This window comes from Lathyrus oleraceus, chromosome 3, assembly GCF_024323335.1.
Source record: "Lathyrus oleraceus cultivar Zhongwan6 chromosome 3, CAAS_Psat_ZW6_1.0, whole genome shotgun sequence".
Lineage (NCBI taxonomy): Eukaryota > Viridiplantae > Streptophyta > Magnoliopsida > Fabales > Fabaceae > Lathyrus > Lathyrus oleraceus.
Window position 1 is genome coordinate 342,828,229 of NC_066581.1, and position 25,438 is coordinate 342,853,666.

General features: G+C 33.8%; 1 protein-coding gene across 1 annotated transcript; it reads right to left on the reverse strand.

The window, feature by feature from the left end:
• Positions 1-19,609: 19,609 nt before the first annotated feature.
• On the reverse strand, positions 19,610-20,425 carry LOC127129235 (copper transporter 6). The gene has a single exon (XM_051058495.1). It carries the CDS (start codon positions 20,221-20,223, stop codon positions 19,771-19,773), a length of 453 nt encoding a protein of 150 aa, XP_050914452.1. The 5' UTR covers positions 20,224-20,425; the 3' UTR covers positions 19,610-19,770.
• Between the last annotated feature and the right edge of the window lie 5,013 nt (positions 20,426-25,438).

A 25,438-nucleotide genomic window follows, 5' to 3' on the forward strand; every position in this document is an offset into this window, starting at 1 on the left:
TGAAGGACTTGCGCATGAGTGCAATCTGAAGGTACCATTTGGATGATATTCACTTCCACATTTCAAACACAAGTGCATGATCACATGACATGATTTCATCATGATTCTCACTCATTTTTTGACCTGAATACATCACTTGATTGCCTATCACACGCCCATGCAAGGATGCAAGGTGAATTGCTAAAATTGGCAATTTTTGGAAGTGTGTGGAAATGAATCTCTTTGGATATAAATACAACCCTCATTGCTCAAAATTAAGGACCTCATGCCCAAGCTTTGAACCTGAAACCCAAACCCTCACCATTAAAGGATAATCTTGAAGGTTTTCATTTGAAAACTAAGCTTCAAATCTCATTCTGTTTTGAGATTGACACTCCAAGAGTCCATGCCATTTTCTGACCTTAATCACTTCCTACAAGCTTCTGAAACAAGGTCAGGCACAATTAGAACCGATATCATGCAAGGTTAAAGCCCCTCGAAGGTAATTTTTTAGAATTTTCATCTCTTCAATTCTTCATTATTCTTTGTGATTTTTGGTTGGCTGAAGTCTTACCAATGTAGGCAAGAAGATTGGGTTGCTTTGAGGTTAAATCGAAGCAACTCAGTTCATGATCCTCAAAATTCAAATCCCTGTATCTTTTTATATACTTGGAATTGGAGAAAATTGAGGCCAGATTCGAGCTCCTGGGCATTTTATCTTTGAATCCATGTCCTTGTTTTTTATTTTAGTGATGGTTGATGGTGGAACAGTCTGGTGAGGTCCACCGAAGAAGAAGATCGGAGCCCTAGCTCCGGTGGTGTGTTGTCATGCCTATCAACCATCAGATTCGATCAAAATGTTTAATCTCACCCCTTGGTTCTGATTATGATTGTTGCAGCGTGTTTGACTTGGTCCATCATGGATAGCACGCGTGTGGCCATCAAATATGTCACCTCAATTAATTAGGGAGATCTGATGGGCCTTGTTTTTTTGAATTCTATTTTATTTTCTGATTTTTCATTTAATCCACTTATTTTGATTAATTCATATTAATTTTATTTTTAATCCAAAAAAATATGGGACTTTCATCAAAAATCTTTAAAGATTTTCCTATTTCATTTTCTGAATTAAAATTATTTTTGGGATTAATTTTGATATTTTTCATGAATTAATTGTTTTTGTGCATATTTTTAATTGTTCAAAAAATACTTCTGAATTTTCAAAAATCATGAATTTTTTTTGTCTAAGGTCCTTTAACCTTGTTTGACCTAGGATAAATCTCCTGGCCATTTATTTGGTGTTTTGAAGAGATTTTAGGTTTTGACCAAATTAAATTGAATTTAAATTCATTTTTAATTTGATTTTTAATTGATTAATTGTATAGAAATTATGTTGAGCCATTTTGATTGACTTGTGATGTGTGACTATGTGTTTGGGCCTTGACAAGGTTGATTTGACTTTTGTTGAGTTAAAATCATTGGATTTAGGGGATTGATGAAATGTACATTTCATCTCCCAAAATGAATGAATGATTTTAATTTGATAAAATTCCTCTCATGACCAATTTGTGTTTCTTTTATCTCCCCTCCCTCTTCATCTTCAAATACCATTCTTTCCCATCCCTTCCATTGACCAATGAAGTCTCAATATCCTAAGGCTAATTGGTTCATCAATGACTTTGTGTCAGATGAACCAATACAAGTATGGATGAGATAGGTCCCTCATTTGATCTCTTTTCTTTTAGTGTGTAGTATGTTTTAGGAGTTTATTATACCAAATCTCTAACATGCATTAACACCAAAATTCTTATTGCCCGACCTCAGATAGTTGTGACTTCTACATAAGTCCAATTACGATTGCTTAACATAGAGCTAAATTTGACCCTAAAGGCATAACATTCTAGTAAGTGAGATTGTAAGTCTTCCATCTTTCATGGTATTGTATGGAAACTTGGCTTTTTTTCCTTCCTTTGGAAGATGTCTTGGTTCAAAGAATCATGCTTGTGAATAGATGGTTGAGTGTTCTCCAAAGAATGACTTAATCAATTGAAAAGCAAAACTTCACTAACATCTAATTAACTTTGACTAACACTAACTATTATTAACTTTACTTTACTTTCAAGTCATTTACTTTATGCAATTTAATTTCAAGTCATTTACCATCCATTACCATTTTTATATAATTTAACTTGTTTATGTTTATGTCATTTTCACTTTGCTCGTTTGAGCCATATATTGTGATTGTATATATTTGTTTGTGTTTTTGGTCTTAGGACCTTACAATACTTAATAAACAACAAAACCCCTAGAAAATGTTTGCATGGACTGTTGGGTTTGATCTGAGCTTTTGGATTAGAATTAGGCAACATTCCATATGCAAAAAGGGACTTGGCCAATGCCAACATTTCTGAGACCAAGTTATTGTGATTTGGGTTTTCATCTGATGCAAGTATTTGGATCCACTTGAGTTCATCTGTTCTATGGTCTTGATGCAACTGTTATCTTGATCTTGTGCCTAATGTCTTATTCTGAGTTGATCAAGGAGTATTTCATATGATACATGAGAAGACAAAGAAGACCGTTAGCTATGGATTTGTTTACTTGGATGTGGACATATTTATATGATGCCATGCTCTTCATATTTCTAATTGCTTACTGATTATTTCTTGATTCAAAGTCCAAAGGGAAAATGGGTTTTCTATATGACATACTTGTCCATTGGATTGCATCCCATTGGTCAGATCTTTTCAACTCTTAACTTTTAATTTTATGCTTAGGATTAGTCTCTTCATCTCCTCTCACTTCTTAAATTTCAAAATCTCTCCCTCTTTTCAAAACTTTCTTTGCTTATAATTTCAAAACTTAGACTTTAGTGCAAATTAGAAATTTTGGTCTTATGCCATTGCATTTTTAAACTCTTTTCTTAATCAAACTTGTAAATGAACTTAACCATATTGACTTAAAATTTCAAAAGACAAAAAGAACTTACACTCATGCAAACTTTTGGGCCCTTTGTGCCTCTTTTAAAACTACAATTTTAATTAAAAGCAACCCAATCATTTTGAAATTGATACCACGAACTACGAGGTTTTGATCCCTCATTTTATGTTGGTACGTAGGCACAAGTCTGAAGATCTTGTCAAACAAAAAAATATAATTAATGAATTCTTTTCTCATCCCCACACTCTATTTGTTTCAAACATCTTTTATACCAAAAACACATACACACATAAAAAAAAGGGCTCTCTAGGAGTACCTAGGACACTTTGGGTGCTAACATCTTCCCTCTGTGTAACCAACCCCCTTACTTGTAATCTCTGACATTTTATTAGTTTTAGATTGAAAACTTCTTATCTTTGGGTTTTGTTCGTACTTTTCCCTTTTCCTTTGGAAACAATAAAAGCGCGGTGTCGACTCTGGTTTTATTAACGTTAAGTTTATCCATTGCTTAATGGTCATGAATTTACCGCTACAGAATGGTAATGCATATCTATAAAATTCCAAAAAAGTGATACAAAAAGGTATTATAAGCCATTGTCATTAAGCCATTATAAGGAATATCTATAACATTATAAAAAAGAATTACAAGCCATTGTCAATAAGCCATTATAAGGCATATTAATAACATTACAAAAAGCCATTATAAGCCATTATAAGGCATATTAATAACATTACAAAAAGCCATTATAAGCCATTGTCAATAAGCCATTATAAGGCACTAAAATAATATTATAAAAAACTATTATAAGGCATAACAAACATCACAACAAACATCAAGTTTGACTTGAAACAGGTTTCCCACCCTTTTGAAGTTTCTTTTTCTTTTTGGGTGGTGGATGACTTGAAACTGTTGATTGTGGTGGCTGACTTGAAGTTATTGGTTGTGGTGGTGGCTGACTTGAAATTGTTGTTTGTGGTTCCTGAGTTGAGGTTCCTTCTAGTACCTGACTTGGAGGTGCTTGTGGTTATGGTAGTTTACAAATGGCCTTGTTGTGACCATCCTTGGGGCAAAAAATGCACTTGATTCCATGGTTTTCTCATTTCAAGTATGTCCCATCCCTCACCATTTCTCCAACCTCTTTATTCCTCTCTTTTTTAGGTCTAACAGGTTGTCTCTTTATTGGTGGTGGCTAAAGATCAACAACATCGTATTTTATCCACAAAGCTTCCCCAATAACTAGATAAATAACTAGTGCATAACAAGCTTCATAGAGTTCCTTCTTATAACAGTCAGGTATAAAATCATCAATTTATAAATGTTGATCCTTCATGCATGACATTGCATGATAGCATGGTAGTCCTGTCAGCATTCGCATTCTACACGAGTATTCTTTCTTGGAAAGATTGACATCATATTTTTCTCCATTTAGTGACATTCCTCGGTCATTACTGCAATTGTTTTCATCCTCTTAGTTCCCTTGTCATCCTTTAACAACACAATATCACAAGCGTTCATTTGTTCGTAATACCAAAGTTTAAATACAGTTGGATAACCTAAATCTTTTAACATGCCTAAAATTTCAAAGTAACTTCAATAATCTGGATCAACATCTCAAATGGTCTCTAACCCTTGATACCCTGACTTTGTGATGTTAGAAAACTCCCTAGAAAACTCACCAGAATGATGAACAACACACTTAAACATATTCTCCATTACCTGTTCAACCTACATAAGATAGAAAAAGTACTAAGGAAGATGGCTAAAGAAAAAATGAAACTCTGGCGTAGTAAGAGTTCAGATGTTCTACTCCAAGTCATGACATCTGATCCAACATTATAACTAATACAGCAAGACAGTTATACAAATTAAACCCTGTACTAAGATGCTCACGTTCACAGATGTCACGACATCTGCTTCTATATCACCCTAGAATGGAGGAACACCTAGTTTTGTGCATCTGGTAGAAAGACTCAGCAGAAATCAACCATAGCACTAACTTCTGTTGTTTTCCTACACAATAATCAGCAAGATGTCTCAATAGTGATTTGAACGTCATCTGTTATATTATTCCAGTCTGCTGGCCTTGTACTTGTATTTCCTGAATTTAAGGTCAAGTGAGTTAACCTAAATTCCACGTAGTAGGGTGCTAATAAATATGCTATTTGTTAGGTTCATTTAATGTAGTACAGTTGTTAGTTTCCTGGATTTTAGCTCAGCTGTTGGATTCCTGAAGAATAGCCTGAAACAATGCTGAACCAGAAAAACTAAACTTCCTACAATTTAGCCCATGCTGTCAAGAATGAATGTCACGACATTCCGTTTGACAGTCAGAACATATACCTCATGCTGATTCAGTTATGTTCCTGAAAAACAGTCTGTGCTAAATTTGTTGTACTGTAAAAGACTAACCTGTCTCTACTTCAGTATCAGCATACATGACTAACTGTCAAGGCATCCAGTTTGACAGTTTCACAATGATCCTTTGGGCAGGTCTGTTATCCTCTTGGAGATCAGACTGAAATACTGAACTGAAGCAGAGAAACCAACTTGCCTATTATTCAGTATGTGTTGTTAATGATGAATGTCAAAACATTCTGATTGACATTCAAACAGAAGGCTATGTACCAGGTCTGATATTATCTTGATAAGCAGACTGAAATACAAGCTAAGTTAAGGCAGACAGGATTATAACATGTAGAAGGAAAACAAACACAGGAAATTGTTAACCCAGTTCGGTGCAACATCACCTACTCTGGGGGCATACCAAGCCAGGAAGAAGATCCACTATCAGCAGTATTAACTCAGAGTTAAACTCCCCCGTTTACAACTCTTCACTTAATCCCTACCCAATGCAATTTATACCTAGGAACTCCTAGATAGAAACCTCCAGTTTCCATTCCTATCACTACAAAAACAATGTAATGTTTAACAACTTGAACTTGCTTCACAGCTTCGTTCAAGACCATAACAACTCTTGCCTACAGGCTTTGAGTTACAAATACTCTCAACTTTGAACACTGAGAAACACATGGTAACTTTCCCACAGGTTGGGAGGTTTACCTCTCACACACCCCTAATTTTTCATTCTAAGAGGCTTACAAAAACTAGGTTACAATATGCTATTTATAACCTAATCACCCAACTGGATTTGGGGTTTCAGAAATCGCAACAAACTTCTTCTTTGCTGTTACAAAGTCAGCAGAAAATTTCTGCTACAAATAAGGTCTTCAATCTTTTAGTTCCTAAAATCTCTCCATATATATCTCCATATTTAGAGCCTATATATTCTGATTGAGTCTTTAAGACCTCCACATGGAAGTTAGGATATTCACCAAATATCCTCACTAATCCCATAATATATACTGAATTAATTAATTCAGTTTTCTACACATGTACGATGTCACATGCATGATGTCGTGACATCGTACATGACATGTTGGTCCAGATGTTGAACTTCTTCAACCCAACATGTTAAAACAACAGAGATGATTACATTATTTGTTTTACAAAATTAATGCCAATCCTAAGGTATTAACAAAAAAGTTCACGTTTTTAGTAGGTTACATGTGAGAAATCATACCTTAGTCGTATAGCTTCATTATCTTCTTCAGTGGAACTATTGTTGCTATCGTCTTTAATGGCGTTGGTATGTGGAACTATTATTGCTATCGTCTTCAATGGAGTTGGTCTATGGAACTTTTGTCGTTATCTTCTTCAATGGAGTTTGCCCTATTCAGAGAAATGTCTTTGTTTGCCCTAACCTTTCAGCTTTGTGTCTTTCTTATTTATCTTCAAAGATTTATATAATGTCATTTTTAATGCTTTTCCAACAATATTAAAATTCTACGTCAAATATAAATAGTCCAGCATGACATTTTTTTTAACTTTTTTCCAATAGAAATTAATGGAAATGACCAAATGGTTTAACAGCAGTGAAGTTAAGGGACCATCATGTAACATTTTTTACTTAGGAGACTAAAGTGAAACATCTTATAAAATTAAGAGGCTAAATGATGCATTAATTATTTCCTTAACTAGTGAACTGAATATAATATAAAATCCCAATCCAACCCAACCCAACCCAACCCCACCCTAAATGTGTTAAAATAGAACTGCACTTTGACTCAATCTCTTAATAATTTCAATATTATTTTTCAAGTCTATAAGTTATTCTACTACTTAAGGTGTCAAAATATATTCATAGAGCTAACTAAACATAAATAAATTTGTATTTAATTCATTTTATATTCAACACATTCACATCAACTTGAACTAAAACATTATCAATGCATGTTAACCCAAACTCAAAAGCTTCCCGAAAAACCTCTTTATTTTACATTATACAAAATAAAAACAATACATAGTCTCACATTTGAACAACTAAAAACTTCATTTTTTGTAACATCTCACAAAAACACAATATACTGCAGTAGAGTAAAACACACTGTTTTATAATGCATCAAACAAACTCTATGATTTAGCAGAATCCAACCCACCTGATTTCTTCAGAATTGCCATAGTACCGAAAACCATAAACCCAATAACATGGCCAAAAATTGCGGCGAGAAACATGCCAACATTAAACGACATAACTGCCAACATAACTAAGTACGAGAATCATGTACGAATAGTGTACAGTCCCTTCCTAAGAAGTGGCACAATCGATTATTAATCTGGTTGTAGTCAATTATGTTAGAGGCTTCAAGTAGCTTGGACTTCAGTTAGGCCAGAGGTTTTATTAACGTTGCCCGACCACAACCGATTATAAATTTGGTTGTAGTCAATTATGCTAGAGGCTTCAAGTAGCTTGGACTTCAGTTAGGCCAGAGATTTTATTAACGTTGCCCGACCACAACCGATTATACTAGAGGCTTCAAGTAGCTTGGACTTCATTTAGGCCATAAGTTTTATTAATGTTGCCCAGCCGCTACCGATTATGCCAGAGGCTTCAAGTAACTTGGAATTCAGTTAGGCCAAAGGTTTTTTTAACGTTGCTCGGACGCAGCCGATTATGCCAAAGACTTCAAGTAGTTTGGACTTGAGTTAGGTCGGAGATTTCAACTAACTTATCTCAGCCGCAACCGATTTTCCCCTTGTGGCGATCTTCGTCGTTCTCAATCCTTACTTTTTTTGGAGGATAAGTCTTTGTCCAGTCTTTATTTCGACAACTACCTTGCATAGTTTTAAAAACAAAAAGATGAGGTGTCTCCCGCCCTCACAGAGGAAAGGAGGGACACCCATTGCATATGTAAATTTTAAATGAGTCATTAATTATAAATGGCAGAGACATTAGCTCGCCTTATCCAACAATAACAATATTTAATTTAAAGTATACACTTGCTATTTGTCCAACCTCTTAATTTTATTGGCGGTCTCGCTTGATAAATTCATAATTTGACTAGCTTATATTTTGATACTCCTGGCATGACGTGTCACATCATACCTCTTTGTGTGCGACTTGATTGGTTAATTATCTCTGGAGGTCCATTTGTCAATTAGCTTCCCGAGTCTATGATACATAATAAATTAAAATATTAAATTAACTATTCAACATATCAGGAATGTTTAATATAATATCCATATGTAATTTTATTTTATTCAAATGTTCAATATCATTCTATCTAAGTAGAATAATTTAACTTCACTCTAAAGCAAAAGTGAGGTACTGTACATAACTCTCTTCTTGTGTATATGTCTACGTTACCATCTTTGCTCCACTCAAAATTATACATACACATGCGTGTATTAGGGTATGTATACACGTCAGTTTGCAAAAATTAGCTCTGGAACAATAACGTGTCTGTGATATGGTGACATCTATAGCCAAGTCCTGCCATGGCAATAAATTTCACTTACCATACTCATTACTCAACTACCCTCTTACCAATCAGGTCCTAGTATTTGATAGTCAAAATTAGTTATTTACTTTATTCACGTCATCAATAAATCCCTAGTCTTATGGATTTCCCTATTATCTAGGATTAGTTGCTTTTGAATTTCCTTATAACTTGCCATAAAAATTGGTCTTTCTGTTTTACTTCAGTACGTGTAAAAGGCTATAAAATGCCTTAGATTCATTTCAATAAATACACAATTAAGTTTCCTTCCAATTTTAAGTGTTATTTCACTTTTGTCTCTACATTTGGTATCAGAGCACCGCAAGGGGCCTGATTGGGAGTGAAAAGTGTGTGTGAGTCTACAAACAAAATGTCAGAAAAGTTCGTGCAACCAGCTATTCCAAAATTTGACGGTCATTATGATCATTGGTCAATGATGATGGAAACTTTTCTGAGAAGCAAAGAGATGTGGAGTCTTGTAGACGAAGGAATACCGGCGCCGGCGATTGGAACCTCAACAACGAGTGAAGCACGGAGAAAAGGTGTGGAGGAAGCCAAGCTCAAGGATTTGAAGGTTAAGAATTTTTTATTCCAGGCTATTGATAGAGAAATTCTGGAAACTATTCTTGACAAAGGGACATCAAAGGCAATCTGGGTATCGATGCGGCAAAAGTACCAAGGTTCCACAAAGGTAAAGAGGGCACAACTTCAGGCTCTGAGAAGAGAGTTTGAATTGCTTGCTATGAAAGAAGGAGAGAAGGTGGACAGCTTTCTAGGAAGAACCCTCAGTGTGGTGAACAAGATGAAATCAAATGGTGAAGACATGGGGCAAAGCACGGTGGTCAGTAAGATACTTAGATCATTGACTTCTAAATTCAATTATGTCGTATGTTCGATAGAGGAGTCAAATGATTTAAGCATCTTAACCATTGATGAACTCCATGGAAGTCTTCTTGTTCATGAACAAAGGATGCAGGAACATCAAGTGGAGGAACAGGTGTTGAAAGTTGCTCATGATGACAGATTTGGAAGAGGAAGAGGAGGAAGAGCCTTTTTTAGAGGTGGAAGAGGAAGAGGACGTGAAAGACGGGCCCTAAACAAATCAATTATTGAATGCTTCAAGTGTCATAAGCTTGGTCATTTTCAATATGAATGTCCAGAATGGGAGAAAAGGGCAAACTATGCAGAGATGGAAGAAGAAGAGGATCTCTTGCTGATGTCACACATGGATCTGCACCAAACAAGGCAAGAGGAGGTATGGTTCTTGGATTCAGGATGTAGCAACCACATGACAGGAAACAAAGGTTGGTTCTCTAATTTAGAAGAAGGTATTTATCAAACTGTGAAATTGGGGAATGACATGACAATGGATGTGGTAGCAAAAGGAAATGTAAGAATGCAAGTTAATGGTGTCACTCAAGTAATCTCAGATGTCTACTTTGTTCCTGAGCTTAAGAATAATCTGCTTAGCTTAGGACAGCTTCAACAAAAAGGGCTGGCAATATTGATTCAAAATGGAATATGTAAAGTATTTCACTCTATGAAGGGTTTAATCATGCAAAGTAATATGAGTAGAAATAGAATGTTTCATGTGGCAGCCACTGCAGCACCAAAGGAGACCATGTGTCTACAAACAGGGCTAGAGACAGAAAAAGAAGTTCACCTGTGGCACTGCAGGTTTGGGCACCTTAATCACAAGAGTCTCAATACATTATCACAAAAACACTTGGTAAATGGCTTACCAAATCTGAAGATCCCAAAGAAGACCTGCATCACCTGCTTAATTGGAAAACAACACAGAAGATCAATTCCAAAGAAAAGCATGTGGAGAGCCTCAAGGAAACTACAACTCGTACATGCCGACATATGCGGTCCTCTCAAGCCTTCTTCAAACAGCAACAAGAGGTATATTTTAAGCTTTATAGATGATTTCTCACGTAAAACTTGGGTTTATTTCTTACATGAGAAATCCGAAGCATTCCAAAACTTCAAGAACTACAAAATTAGTGTTGAAAAAGAAGTTGGTGAACACATTGCTTGCTTGAGAACAGATAGAGGTGGTGAATTCACCTCACATGAATTTGACGAATTCTGCAAAACTCAAGGCATTAGAAGGCAATTAACAGCGGCTTATACTCCTCAGCAAAACGGAGTCGCTGAGAGGAAAAATAGGACGATCATGAATGGTGTGAGGGCTGTATTGAACGAAAGGCAAGTTCCGAAGGTATTTTGGCCAGAAGCTGTGACATGGTGTGTGCACGTACAAAATCGAAGTCCAACTTCAGCAATAGAAAATACAACTCCCGAAGAAGCATGGAGCAATGTGAGGCCTACGGTGGCATATTTTCGAGTCTTCGGGTGTGTGGCTCATGTTCATATACCAGATCAAAGAAGAACCAAGCTTGAGGATAAGAGTAAGATGTGTGTTTTCTTAGGAATCAGTGATGGATCAAAAGCTTACAAATTATTTGATCCTGTTTCCAAGAAAATCATTGTAAGCAAAGATGTGGTGTTTGAAGAAGAGAAAAGCTGGGATTGGGGCATAACCGATGAAGAAAGGAAAGCTGGTGTGTTAGTATGTGAAGATGAAGATGGCAATCTTGAAGAAGAAGAAGTTGAGCAAGAAGAAGAAGTTGAACAAGAAGAAAATGAAGATGGTGGTGGCAACTCAAGTGAAATCATATCACCTGCAAGTGAGGACAGCAACACTGCTCCAGAAAATCTAGTTCAAGGGAGGGACATAAGAGCTAGAAGAAAACCAATATGGATGACAGACTATGTGACAGGGGCTGATTTGGCTGAAGAAGAAGAAAATCTCATGATGCTGATCGCCGAAAGCAAAAATGATCCGTGCTCATTCGAAGAAGCACATCGATGCGTAAAGTGGCAAGAGGCAATGAAAGCTGAGATGGAGGCTATAGAGAAGAACAACACATGGGAGCTAACCGATCTACCGACGGGAATCAAGCCAATTGGAGTCAAGTGGGTTTTCAAAACCAAACTCAACGAAAGTGGAGAAGTAGAAAAACACAAAGCAAGATTGGTGGCAAAAGGATATGCACAACGATATGGAATCGATTACATGGAAGTTTTTGCACCAGTAGCCAGACTTGATACGGTACGTCTAATTCTTGCACTTGCAGCTCAATATGAATGGGAAATATTTCAACTTGATGTGAAGAGTGCATTCCTTCATGGAAAACTTGAAGAAGAGGTTTTCGTTGAACAGCCAGAAGGGTTTATCAAAAAGGGGAAAGAAGACCAGGTTTACAGATTGAAGAAGGCGTTGTATGGCCTTAAACAGGCGCCAAGGGCTTGGTACAGCAAAATAGAAGCTTTTTTTATACGTGAAGGGTTTGAAAAATGTTCCAGCGAGCACACCTTATTTACCAAGAAAGAAGGAGGTAACATGCTTATTGTTAGTCTTTATGTAGATGATCTCATCTTTACTGGAGGCAATAAGAGTATGTGTGATAAATTCAAAAGCTCAATGATGAGAGAATTTGATATGTCTGACTTAGGAATGATGAGATATTTTCTGGGAATTGAAGTGATACAGAATGAAGTTGGAATATTTATCTGCCAGAGAAGATATGCTCAAGAAATTCTTGAAAGATTCGGCATGGGGAGCAACAATTCCGTGAAGAATCCCATCATTCCGGGAACACGATTATCAAAAGATGAGGCTGGAGATGGAATAGATACTACCATGTTTAAACAAGCAGTTGGAAGCCTCATGTACCTCACAGCCACTCGACCAGATCTAATGTATGGAGTAAGCTTGATTAGTAGGTTCATGGCAAATCCAAAGTCATCTCATTGGTTTGCAGCAAAAAGGATTTTAAGGTATGTAAAAGGAACCACTGAATTTGGCATACTCTACAAAAGAGGCAGAAGAAATGCAGGTCTCACATCCTATACAGATAGCAACTATGCTGGAGATTTGGATGACCGGAAGAGCACATCAGGTTTTGCTTTCATTATGGGGTCTGGAGCAATTTCATGGGCTTCGAAAAAGCAGCCTGTAGTGAGCCTATCAACTACAGAAGCTGAATACATTGCTGCTGCACTTTGTGCTTGTCAATGTATTTGGCTTAGGAGATTATTGGAGCAACTTGGAGCTGAAGAAAGAGGAAGCACGGAAATTTATTGTGACAACAGCTCTACAATTCAGCTGTCCAAAAATTCTGTCTTTCATGGACGAAGCAAGCATATTGGAGTAAGATTTCATTTTCTCCGAGACTTGGTAAATGATGGAGTTGTGAAGTTGAGTTTTTGTAGCTCTGAAGAACAGATTGCCGACATAATGACAAAGCCTCTCAAATTGGAGCAATTTGTGAAGCTCCGTGGAATGCTTGGAGTAATTGATGCAGTTGAAGTTTAAGCTCAATGCAGATGCATTAGCTTAAGGGAGGGAATGATAGTCAAAATTAGTTATTTACTTTATTCACGTCATCAATAAATCCCTAGTCTTATGGATTTCCCTATTATCTAGGATTAGTTGCTTTTGAATTTCCTTATAACTTGCCATAAAAATTGGTCTTTCTGTTTTACTTCAGTACGTGTAAAAGGCTATAAAATGCCTTAGATTCATTTCAATAAATACACAATTAAGTTTCCTTCCAATTTTAAGTGTTATTTCACTTTTGTCTCTACAGTATTTTCCCTATAAAAATATGATTTCATTTCCCAACCACACTTCACCACACAATTACTCAAGCTAAAAGAGAGTGAGTGCAGATAGGGGTGTGCAAAAGAATCGATTATTCATAATCAAATTGATATCTAAATTATTCCACTTTTAAAAAACCAAACCAAATAATAAAATAAAAATTTGGATATCCATTTTATTATCCAAATATAAATCGTTACCCATTATAAAAATTTGATTTTGTTATTGGATATCCAAATTTTACTATGCCTTTCATGTTTTATCACATTATAAATTAATTTTATATTTTAAATTATTTTAAATTTTATAAAAAAATTATTTTTAAAATAAAATCCATTTTTTTTTCTTTTCACGAAAAAATATTATATTTGGAATTTATTTTTCGAAAAAATTATATTTGATAGCTTTTTTCAAATAAAATTATTATTTTCTTCTAAATAAAAAAAATTGTATAAAAAATATTTATAATTTTTTCAGTAAAAAAATTTAAATTTTTTTTGATAATTTTTTTAATTTTCAAAAAGGTTATTTTTTCAAATTTTCAAAATAAAAAAACTTTTATTTTCAGATTTTTTTTAAAAAAATAATAAATTTTTATTTTCAGAATTTTTTTATTTTAGATTTCCATTTTTTTAAAATAAAATTTTTTCAATTATTTTTATTTTTTGGAATAATTTATTTTTTAAGATTTTTTTTCATTTTCAGAATATAATTTTATTATTTTCAACTTTTTTTTGATATATTTTTTTCTTTTTTCCTGAATATTTGTTTTTTTTTAAATTGTTTTTTGTAGTGTTTTTTAAATTTAAAAAAAAAAATATTTTTAAATCTTAGAAAATTTGTTTATGTTTTTAAATTTAAAAATTAATATTAATTTTAAAAAAATAAAATTTAAATTAAATTAAATAATTTTTATTAAAATAAAAACCCATTAAAACCGATTCGAAATTTTAAATTGATTTTTATAAAAAGTGTTTTGGTTTATAAACCATAATCGTAAAAATAGATTGATTCATATTAAATGATATCCATGCACACCCCTAAATGCGTTCATTGTTCTTCTGATTTGGGCCTTGTTGACTTATTGAGCCCAACTTTCTCTTCTGGACCTTGACTATCTGAATCCGCTGTGTTCATATCAAGGACCTCTTGACTATCTGAATCCGCTGTGTTCATATCAAGGACCTCCACGAGTATGCAGTGTACTCCAACAACCAAATTACACTAACTTCTACAAAGACTGAAGTCATGAAAATTTAGGATCTATAATTAATTGATGAACAGATTAAAACTTACCAGTTGTGTATATATGGTTAAATCTTCAATACAAAACAATGTTGAAAATATTCATATCTTTAAGATTGAAATCACAAAATCTTTTATGATGGCATTTGTTAGTGATAAAGCTAGATATACTACGAAGGGAACAATGACAAACCTAAAAAGTTGTGGAGTTGCAATCAATAATCCACATATTAACATATGTAGTTCAACATTTCACTATGCTATAGGACTGCAATACTGCAGCAACTTATATCAAACAGTAGCGGAAAAATTCCGATCACCTCAAGTAAGGGTCTGTGCAAGCTGTATAGCTGTAACGATTCTACTATAAAACACCACTAGAATAGTGTTATACTCATTTTTAAGGCTAATTTATGAGAGAATGAAGTAGGACAAAAAGGACAAAAAGTATATGTGCATTGATATTCACCATCATGTAATGATATTGTCATCACTCATCGGCCAAATAGCACTAAACTTAATGCAAATTTCGTGAACTTTTAGAATGGATCATAGCCAAACTCCTCATTTAAGGAAAAACGACCGTGACGAACAGGTATGGAAAAATGCCAATACCAAATATAAAGAATTAACTAATTCGCAACAAGTGTTATCACGATTACTATTATAACACCTTGCGAAATGCTAATCATTATCATCAATAGCTACAACAAGAGTCACAATCTGAATTAGATACGCAGATGCGAAAACCAGATACCCTGTCAGCAAGCTTAAACTGCATTCCCATAGATTTTTTGTCCTGCTGCATTTGACCAAAATCGAGTTTGGAGCCACAGACCTTAACAAAATCCTCATTGTCAAAATCTTCTCTAGCAACAACGCAACTCTCGTTACCAATACTTGCTTTCGCCTCCGCCTGGTGTTGTTATGCTACTCTGTCTTGGGCAAACATGTCGGTATTTGGAACTATCGTAGAGCGATCGACATCTCCATCGTTCTCATTGGTGTTAGACAATAGGTTAAGATCTAGAGGGGCTGAATAGATCACAAGTTAAAAGTTGAACTAAAATTGATTTTGGAAAAGTTTATAGTGCGGAAGCAAGTTTCAAAAAATTTCCGTATCAAAAATTGTCTAACCGAACCTATTATCGAAAAGCTCGAATATGCGTAGAGGTGTCAATAAAATGATAATAATCCACAAGTCAATCAACAACAACTAATCACAACTAGTTGAATACAATACAATAAATAAAGTCTATCTCCAATGATCAAAACACACAAAAACTTAAGTCAAGCAATTTATCGAACACTTAGTGTGCGATAAACAATGTTTGGAACATTATTTAGGGTATGTTGTTCTAGAAATCCAATCACAACCAAATGGTTTGTGATATACGTAACAACACAAATTTCAAAACGTATTCAAAATTATGATCCAAACAATATTGATTGAATGATCAATGCAATCGACAATTTTCAAATCACAAAAAATATATATATATATATATATATATATATATATATATATATATATATATATATATATATATATATATATATATATATATATATATATATATATATATATATATATATATATTATATATATATAATATATATATATATATATATATATATATATATATATATATATATATATATATATATATATATATATATATATTATATATATATATATATATATTATATATATATATATATATATATATATAGAGAGAGAGAGAGAGAGAGAGAGAGAGAGAGAGAGAGAGAGAGCACAAGGATTTGCTGAGACAGTTCCCCAATCGACTTCGCTATGGGTACGTCTGCCCTCAATTCAAATTCGAATTGAGGTATTATAATAAATTTTAATTTGCAAAATATGTGTATACAAGAGATGAAGAAATTGAACTCTACAGACCCTAAGTTTGATGTTGACTCTACCACCTCCAAAACCCTTGATCAAAGATTGATCAAGTAACCAACAATGTCACTTCAATTCACCTGTTCTTCTTACTTCCTTGCAAGACACTCCTTGTCCAAAGGCTTTCACCCGACCGAATTAATCCCAAACGCACACTTGTTAAAATCAAAGATTTTCCAACACGATCCACTGTCTCACGGTACTCCCTTGAAAGGGAACCCTTGTCCCAAGACTTTCACACGATCGGATCCGAATTGCACAATCTTGTCCAAAACCTTCAAACCCTAAAAAATCTTGAAGGAAAACTCCAACTCGGTTTTCTGATTTGAATCCCTCAAAGTTCTCAACCCAATATTCTCGATACAACAAACCTAATTGGACGTTATCAACGCTAATCTAGATGGCACCCAATCAAAAAATGATTATGTGCAGTTTGATTGTGTGTATTCATAGATGGAGTTGAAGATGATGAGAATACTTTAAAATCCTGAATTCATTCTAGAAACCTTACTAGAAAATGATACATGTATAAAGTATTTATATGCATGGGTGTTTTAAGGCAAAAAGGAATGCAAAAGACTTGAGAAAAATATGATTTTTTGAAAAATTACATCGGATAGGTCGACCTATAAAAGGTATGTGTCGACCTATTCGATGCATAGGTCGACCTGTCTAAAGTCATGTGTCAACCTATGATTGTTATGCGCTCCCTATGTGTCGACCTGAAGACTCGACACATGAGACAAAAGCTACATTCTTTAATACTGCAACATATGTGTCGACCTATAGAATGCATGTGTCAACGTATAGTCAAGAAAAGTTTTCCATAGGTCGACTTGTAATTGCATATGTCGACCTATAATGTTATTTTTCACAAAAAATGATTTTTCATGCATGTTTGATGCATGAGACCTTTTCCAAGTTGTTTCCAAATACTTTTATGTTTTCTAATGCTAAGATGCACATAGAGAATCAGAGGATACCATTCAATATACATTAATGCTAAATTATCATAATTTTGACATCATATAAAACACACATAACGAAACTTGCACTCACAACTGGAACATCCTGGCATAATCCCACCGATTTACTTGTATTACCTCGACAACATTTGATCATAAGTTAAGCCTGAGATCAATCCCATAATTGATTTCCGATGGAATATAATGCAGCTACGTTACGATTTTCTTCGATAGATATGTGAGGTTGTGTCATACAACAGAGAGCGGCAACAAATCGAGAACGATACTCCAAAATTTTGTCTGCTAAGCTCCGATCTGAATATTGATCTAACTCACGGCGAATCGATTCAGTGAGCAAAACAGGATCTCCGAAGTGTGAACGTCAAATTCTTGCATCACTCTCTGATCTCTCTGTATTTTCCGAGACCGATTCATCCAATCCAACACTGAAAATGGAGATAATCTCAAGATTTGGAAGAGAGTTGATAGTTTTCACATCGGCTCCGAATTTACCATTGCGATCAAATGCACGAATTGAATCGACGTGCGTTTTGAAGAAGGATTTGATTGAATAGATGTTCTACTGAACCTGAGTTGCACTTTTTTCTACAAGAAATGTTCTTTGCACTTTTTTCTACAAGAAATGTTCTTCGGACAGCCGGCGGATTTCACTATGACGACATTTGACGGATGAACCCAAAGAGAGAAGGTGTTTAAGGTTCAGTGTAGTTGCGTGCTCAAGCATCAAATCTTGTGAAATTGGAAATCAATTTGCTATAAAAAATGATTGTTTAAGTTTGACTGTGTGACCTGGGAGAGTTTTACAGGGACCCCACTGTGGGCGCCAAATGTTCTTGCTAAAAACATTAAAATGTTAATCTCCCTGATGCTAGCCAAAGAAGTTCACAAATGACTGGTTAGTATGTTTGTGATTGGTGTAGGGGAGGATGAGGTGATCAACTCCATTTTTGGGATCCTTGAGTCTTACATGCATATTGTTCTCCCATTTCTCTTTTTGCTTTGATATCATACTTATATTGTTATTCTTCTTCCTTCCAGTATTCCAAGAGACTCGCCTAGTTATGGTCATAAGTAATGGTTTGATGACCATTAGTGGAAAAACGGTTACTGTTGCCCATCATTGATGTATGTCGTAACGTTCGAATGATATACGAAGGAACTTTGTAACGAACATATCATAATTTTGTAACCTTCGGACAACCCCTAGACTTCCTTTTTAACCGTTGCGGCGGGTGACTAATCCGACCCTCCGACATCTATCACAGATCGGTATATATATTTTGACCAGAATCTTACGCGACCACCTCATCCAACATTGATAATAGATATCTTGAGTATTCAGAATTTTCGGTACTAAAATTAATAATTTTTTAGATAAAAATAATATTACACATTTTAAACCTTGAACTTTCACTTCGATTCAGTTTTATTTACGTAAATTTTTGAAAAGTGTAAAAGGTGAGAACATTCTTTTCCTTAACTAATCAACTGGATAGAAAATCCCAAGATTCTCTTCCTTAACTAATGAAGTGAATATAAGATCCTAACCCCACGCCACCTTAAATATGTTAAAATAAAAATGCACTTTGACTCAATCTCTTTATAATTTCAATATTAATTCTCTACTCTCTGTTTCATAAAAGTATCTCAATTGCACTTTTTCTTTATCTTAAAATAATTCTCCATTTACATTATCAATGCAACATTTATTATTATTTTTTTACTATAATATCTCTATTCATTGACTTTTACTTTATTCAATTATTTTATTAATTATATTTAATAAAAATATTTTAATAAATAATATTAATTTTTTTCACTAAAACCAAGGCATATAATATTTTTTTAGAACCACGCATTGTTAAAAAAGTCTATTCCACGTCAAAATAGATTCATTTGATAGCTATAAACATAAATAAATTTGTATTTAACTCATTTTATATTCCACACATTTACATCAACTTTAACTAATACATTATCTTCCACAATGCACCGTTAATGGTTCAGTAACCCAAACTCAAAAGCTTCCAGAAAAACCTCTTTATTTCACATTAATCAAAATGAAAACAACACATAGTCTCACATTTTAACAACAAAGAACTTTATTATTTTTAATATCTCACAAAAAAACATTACTATATTGCCGCAAAGTAAAACGCATCGTTTTACAATGCATCAAACAAACTCTACGGTTTGGCAGAATCCAAACCACCCGATTTCTTCAGAATAGCCATAGTTCCAAAAACCATAAACCCAATAACATGGCCGAAAATCGCGGCGAGAAACACGCCACCATTAAACGACATAACTGCCAACATAACCAAGTACGAGAATCCAGTACGAACACCGTACAGTCCCGTCCTAAGAAGCGACCCAACGACGTCGTTTGATGCCCCAGGTTTGAGTTTAACAATATTAGTGAATGAAAGCCACTCCACCAAAACTGCCATGACGAAAACAAGAATCAACGCCACCGCGTACATGCCGGCGCTGTCGCCGGGCCAGCAACGGAATAGTATGACCGCTTTGTGTCCCCAATAGAACGATGTGTGTATCGGAATCCTCCTCCGCCCCAACATCGTCGCCATCGTGGAGTTGGACTGAAAACCGTTTCCGGTGGCCGTACACGACATAGTCATGTTACGTGATGTGACTAGCGTTTAAAGGAATAATGGACATTGTGGCTTAAGGTTTTTATATGTGTATAAAAATCTTGTGTCGGTTGGAACGTGGCAGATTTGAACATGAAGATTTTGTTCTTGTACAGGTAAATTGTTCCATAATTCATTTGCAAGTAAACAAGCTAACAGTACTAGGAAGAAATAAACTCAATGGGAAGTTAAAGGAAAGAAGGCAATGCATAATTACTTTAGTTCTAGCTTAATAGGTTTCTCAGAAAAGTGGGACCCTCACCCACCGACACTCTAAACGTCTTTTTAGGTTTCGAGGCATGCAAAATCCAGCTCGGTTATACTTTCTTCTAAACATTTTTTTTATTAAAAAGAAATAGTAATGATACTTACTTTTTTAAAAACAAATTTGATTTAATGAGATAGTAGGTTTCACTTAATCTAACAATTTGATGAAACATTCCAACATTTTTTTTTTGAAGTATCTCAAATGACTCTATTGTTGTATCTTCAATGATTATTTTCTTCGTTATTTAAGAAGTTAAAAGACTTGAAGAAATATATAACGCGTGGAATACATGCGTACATGCTAAATAACGATTGACAACTAAAGAGAAATTACTCTGTTAAAGTTTTAGCAAAAGCTAAACTTAGGATCTTTTATCCTTATATATTTTGGAAATCCTTAAGTCTTAAAAGAGTTTTATTGTGTTGTATTACGTATAGATCTCTGATTATATATCAAGTGTATTCACCCAACAATCATTTATCGGCAAGATAGATTGTTAGAAGTCTCTTACTAAGTGTTTGAGTGAGGAAATTTTAAGCTTGTGTGTTTGAGTAAGAAAGTCTCATACTTGTATGTGTGAGCAAGGAAGTCTTGAGCTTGTGCTTGAGCAAGGAAGTCTCATAATTGTGTGCATGAGCAAGGAAGTCTTGAACTTGTGTGCTTGAGCAAAGAAGTCTCATACTTGTGTGTGTGTGTGTGAGAGAGAGAGTAATGAAGTCTTGAGCTTATGTGCTTGAACAAGAAAGTCGCATACTTGTGTGTGTGATTAATGAAGTTTTGAAGTTGTGTGCTTGAGAAAGGAATCCTCATACTTGTATGTGTGAGCAAGGAAGTCTTATGTGTTTGAGTAAGGAAGTCTCATACTTGTGTGTGTGAGAGAGAGAGAGCAAAAGAAGTCTATTGCTTGTGTGCTTGACCAAATTGTAATCTTGTGGGATTATAGTGAAAATCTCTTTGTAAATACAAGGGGACTGAATTACTCTCGATTTGTGAAAGAAATCTGAATAACCGTGTGCGTTATTCTTCTTTCTTACATTTTATATTTGTTGTCTATCTCTAACTAACTCAAATTCTATATCTTTGTATTTAGAATCTGACTTAAGAGTTCTAAAAGAAAAAAAAACTAACACAATTCAACTTTTCTTGTGTTTTTCTCACCTTCAAGACAGACGCGTGTCTCATATTTTTTATTGTCAATAACAAATATTTATCTATCATATTTTTTTACACTCGCAATAGATCAAAATTGTTCAATAGACATGCGTTATGCAAATATTTTTTACTCTAAATAAAACGGTTTGTAACATGATTTTAAAGGTAGTGTATTACAAGTTAAATATTATTAATATATAATTTATTGACGGTGGATAGATAATATAAAACTTTTTATATTAATATTGTATATTAATTAATTTTATATATTATTATATTTAATCTCATTTTTATTTAGAATATAATATATTTATTAAATTTAACTAATTATTCCCTCCGTTCCTTTTTAAATGTCATTTTTTAACTTTTTACACACACCAAGAAGCTAATCATTATTGTTACTTTTCAAACAATAACTCTTGTTTTATCTATAATACCCTTAATTATATATTATATTCATTTTACTTTTTTTCTCTCTATGTAATATTTACCTATGAGTAATTTTGATAAAATTGTAATTAATACTATCTTAAACTTTGCAAATGACAATTAAAAAGAAATAATTTTTTTACAAGAAATTGACAATTAAAAAGGAACGGAGGAAGTGATTGATAAGAGGCAAATAGTATCACTACAAGAATAACTTTGTGCAGCCACGTGATTTAGTGACGTGAAATGCACGTGGCAAAAAATGCCAATTACGACGTGAATTTCACGTGGCTAAAAGAAAAATATAATAAAAAAATGGAATGACAACTTTTCAGGTTGGGGGGAAATGAAAATAATTAAAATTTGGTAGTGACAAGCAGATCACGTCGCTATTTTAAATTTAAAATTCAAATAATGTTTTGTGAAATGTAATTCACGTCGCAACTAGTGACGTGCTGATCACGTGGGTACATGTGGGTACAGATGACCGTTGAAGGCTTTGTGGCGTGTAAATCACGTCGCAAATAGCGACGTGACAAGCATGTGGGTACAGATGACCGTTGAATGGTTTGTGGCGTGTAAATCACGTCGCAAATAGCGACGTGTTTACCACGTGGGAACATTTCCTTTACCTTCCGTCTTCTCTCCCTCTTCCCTTCACCGTTTCATTCTTCTTCTTCTTCGTTTCCTCTTCCCTTCCACCTGCAGACCCATTTTCCCCTTCAACCCATTTCTCTCCTTCAAGCTTCAGATCCATTGTGAAATTGGAAATTTAAAGGTAAATACTTTTATTATTTCAACTTAAACCCATTTCTGTTTAATATATATGAATTTTATTTTAATTATTGTATTTTTTTTTAAGAAATAGCTAAGAGTGAATTATTCATTCAAGAATTTGGAGCAAACAGATTCAAAGTCTTCATCAAGGTATATTCAAAATTGTGAAATTTATTTTTTTTTTAATTATTTTCAGATTAGTTAAATGTATTGAGTTTGGACTGGATTATGTGTTGTACTTATTATGTATTAAAACCGAATTTGTTTGGACTGGATTTTGTTTTTGTGCACATTATGTATTAAAATAGAATTTATTTAGAAATTTAATGTATTATATATTTAGAATTTGTTTAGAATTTGTTTATAAAACATATACCCTAATGTATTATTAAAACAGAATTTGTTTAGAATTTGTTTAGAAATATAATATATAATAGTTTTAAAAAAACAGAATATTTAATGTATTATACAAAAAAAACAGAATATTTTATGTATTAAATTTTTATAGTTTAGAAATAGATTTTATATAATATACTATTAATACCAATACTATCCTCTCTATTAATACCCTATTTATAAAATCATTTTTAATTATTTCTAGAGAAATTATAAATTTCAAAAGAAAATCATGTCAAGCTTGGAAATATTAAAACTTTGATATTACTTTGTTTAGAAACTATTTAATGCCTTTATATATGTGCACATTATATTTTTTAGAAATATAATATATAATTTTTTTTAAACAAAATATTAAAACAGAATAATATTTATAAAAAAAAACGAAATATTTTGTTTATTAGAAAAAGTAATATGAATCATGTCTAAAAATAGAAGTTGTATTATTATTTAGATAATATGGTTAGTTTAAAAAATATAATAGATTAGTGTTTTGAGTAAAATTGATAAGTGTGTATATATATTATTTAGATAACTAAATAAATAGAAGTTGTATTATTAATATTATGTTTAAAATAATGTATAAAAAAACAAAACATTAATTTCATATATATTAGGGTATATGTCTAAAATGTTTTTTTTTTAAATAACACATATTAGGGTATATGTTTTATAAATATATGTTTAGTTTAAACAATAAAGTATGTAATAGTTATATTATATATTTATTAATAGTATAATATATTTTTTTTAAATTGTACGTAATAATTAGTTGGATGTACGATAGAACGATTTTTAAATTGGACGATAGAGGAATATCACTTTTGAAATTAAAATAGTAACGATTTTGTAAATGTGCAGTATGGAATATTTTCATTACTATCGTAGTTGGATGTACGATAGAACGTATCCAGGAAGACGTGGACTTAAACCGAACTTTGAGGAAGGAGTTAAAGGGTTTATCACATGGGCTTTCGCTCAAGAATGTTGTCTAAGCGAAGGAGGAGTAAGATGTCCTTGTCTAAAATGTGAATGTAGACCTATAATTAGTGACCCGGAGGAAGTAGAACGTCATTTGAAGAGAAGGGGTTTCATTAAAAATTACTGGGTTTGGACATATAATGGAGAACAGTTGCCGAGTAATGTACAAAGGACTACGACTACACATGCTTCTAGCAGTCGATCACATATGGAACACCGGGAAGAATTTAGTTTGATCAGTGACATGGTTGGCGATGCTTTTGGGGTTAACGTGACCTATGATGAACCTCAAGACTTCGATCAGGAAGAGTTGCCGAATGAGGAAGCTCAAAAATTTTATCAATTGTTGCAAGAAATGAATACGCCGTTGTTTGAAGGGTCGTCAGACTCAAAATTATCGATGTGTGTGAGATTATTGGCCGCCAAGTCCAATTGGAATGTTCCTGACCAGTGTTTGGAATTCTTTGCAAAAATGATGTTGGACGCAACTCCTACGAAAGACAACCTTCCCACAAGTTTTTATGATGCAAAGAGGTTGGTGTCGAAATTGGGTTTAGAGGTAAGAAAGATTGACTGTTGCACTAATGGTTGCATGTTGTTTTACGATAATGAGTTTGGTACTAATGATGGATCGTTGGAGGAATGTAAGTTTTGTAAGAGTCCGAGATACAAAGTTCGCAGTAAAGCCATTAACCGTAAGCAAAAACATGTGGCAGTGAAGTCCATGTTTTATCTGCCGATCATACCAAGGTTAAAAAGAATGTTTGCTTCAATGCATAGTGCAAGTCAAATGACATGGCATCATACAAACCAAACAAGTTCGGGCACAATGCGACATCCATCTGATGGTGCGGCATGGAAGCACTTCGATATGATACATCCTGATTTTGCAGCAGAACCTAGAAATGTCAGACTTGGACTATGCTCTGATGGTTTTACTCCATATGTCCAAGCGTCTGGAAGTGGATATTCTTGTTGGCCAGTTATTGTTACCCCTTACAACCTCCCTCCTGAGATGTGCATGACAAAACCATACATGTTTTTGACTTGCCTCATTCCAGGTCCAAAGAGTCCAAAAGCTGGAATAGATGTGTATTTACAACCTTTAATTGATGATTTGAAGAGGTTATGGATTGGAGAATGGACTTATGATATATCTTGCAAACAAAACTTTACTATGCGAGCAGCCTTGATGTGGAC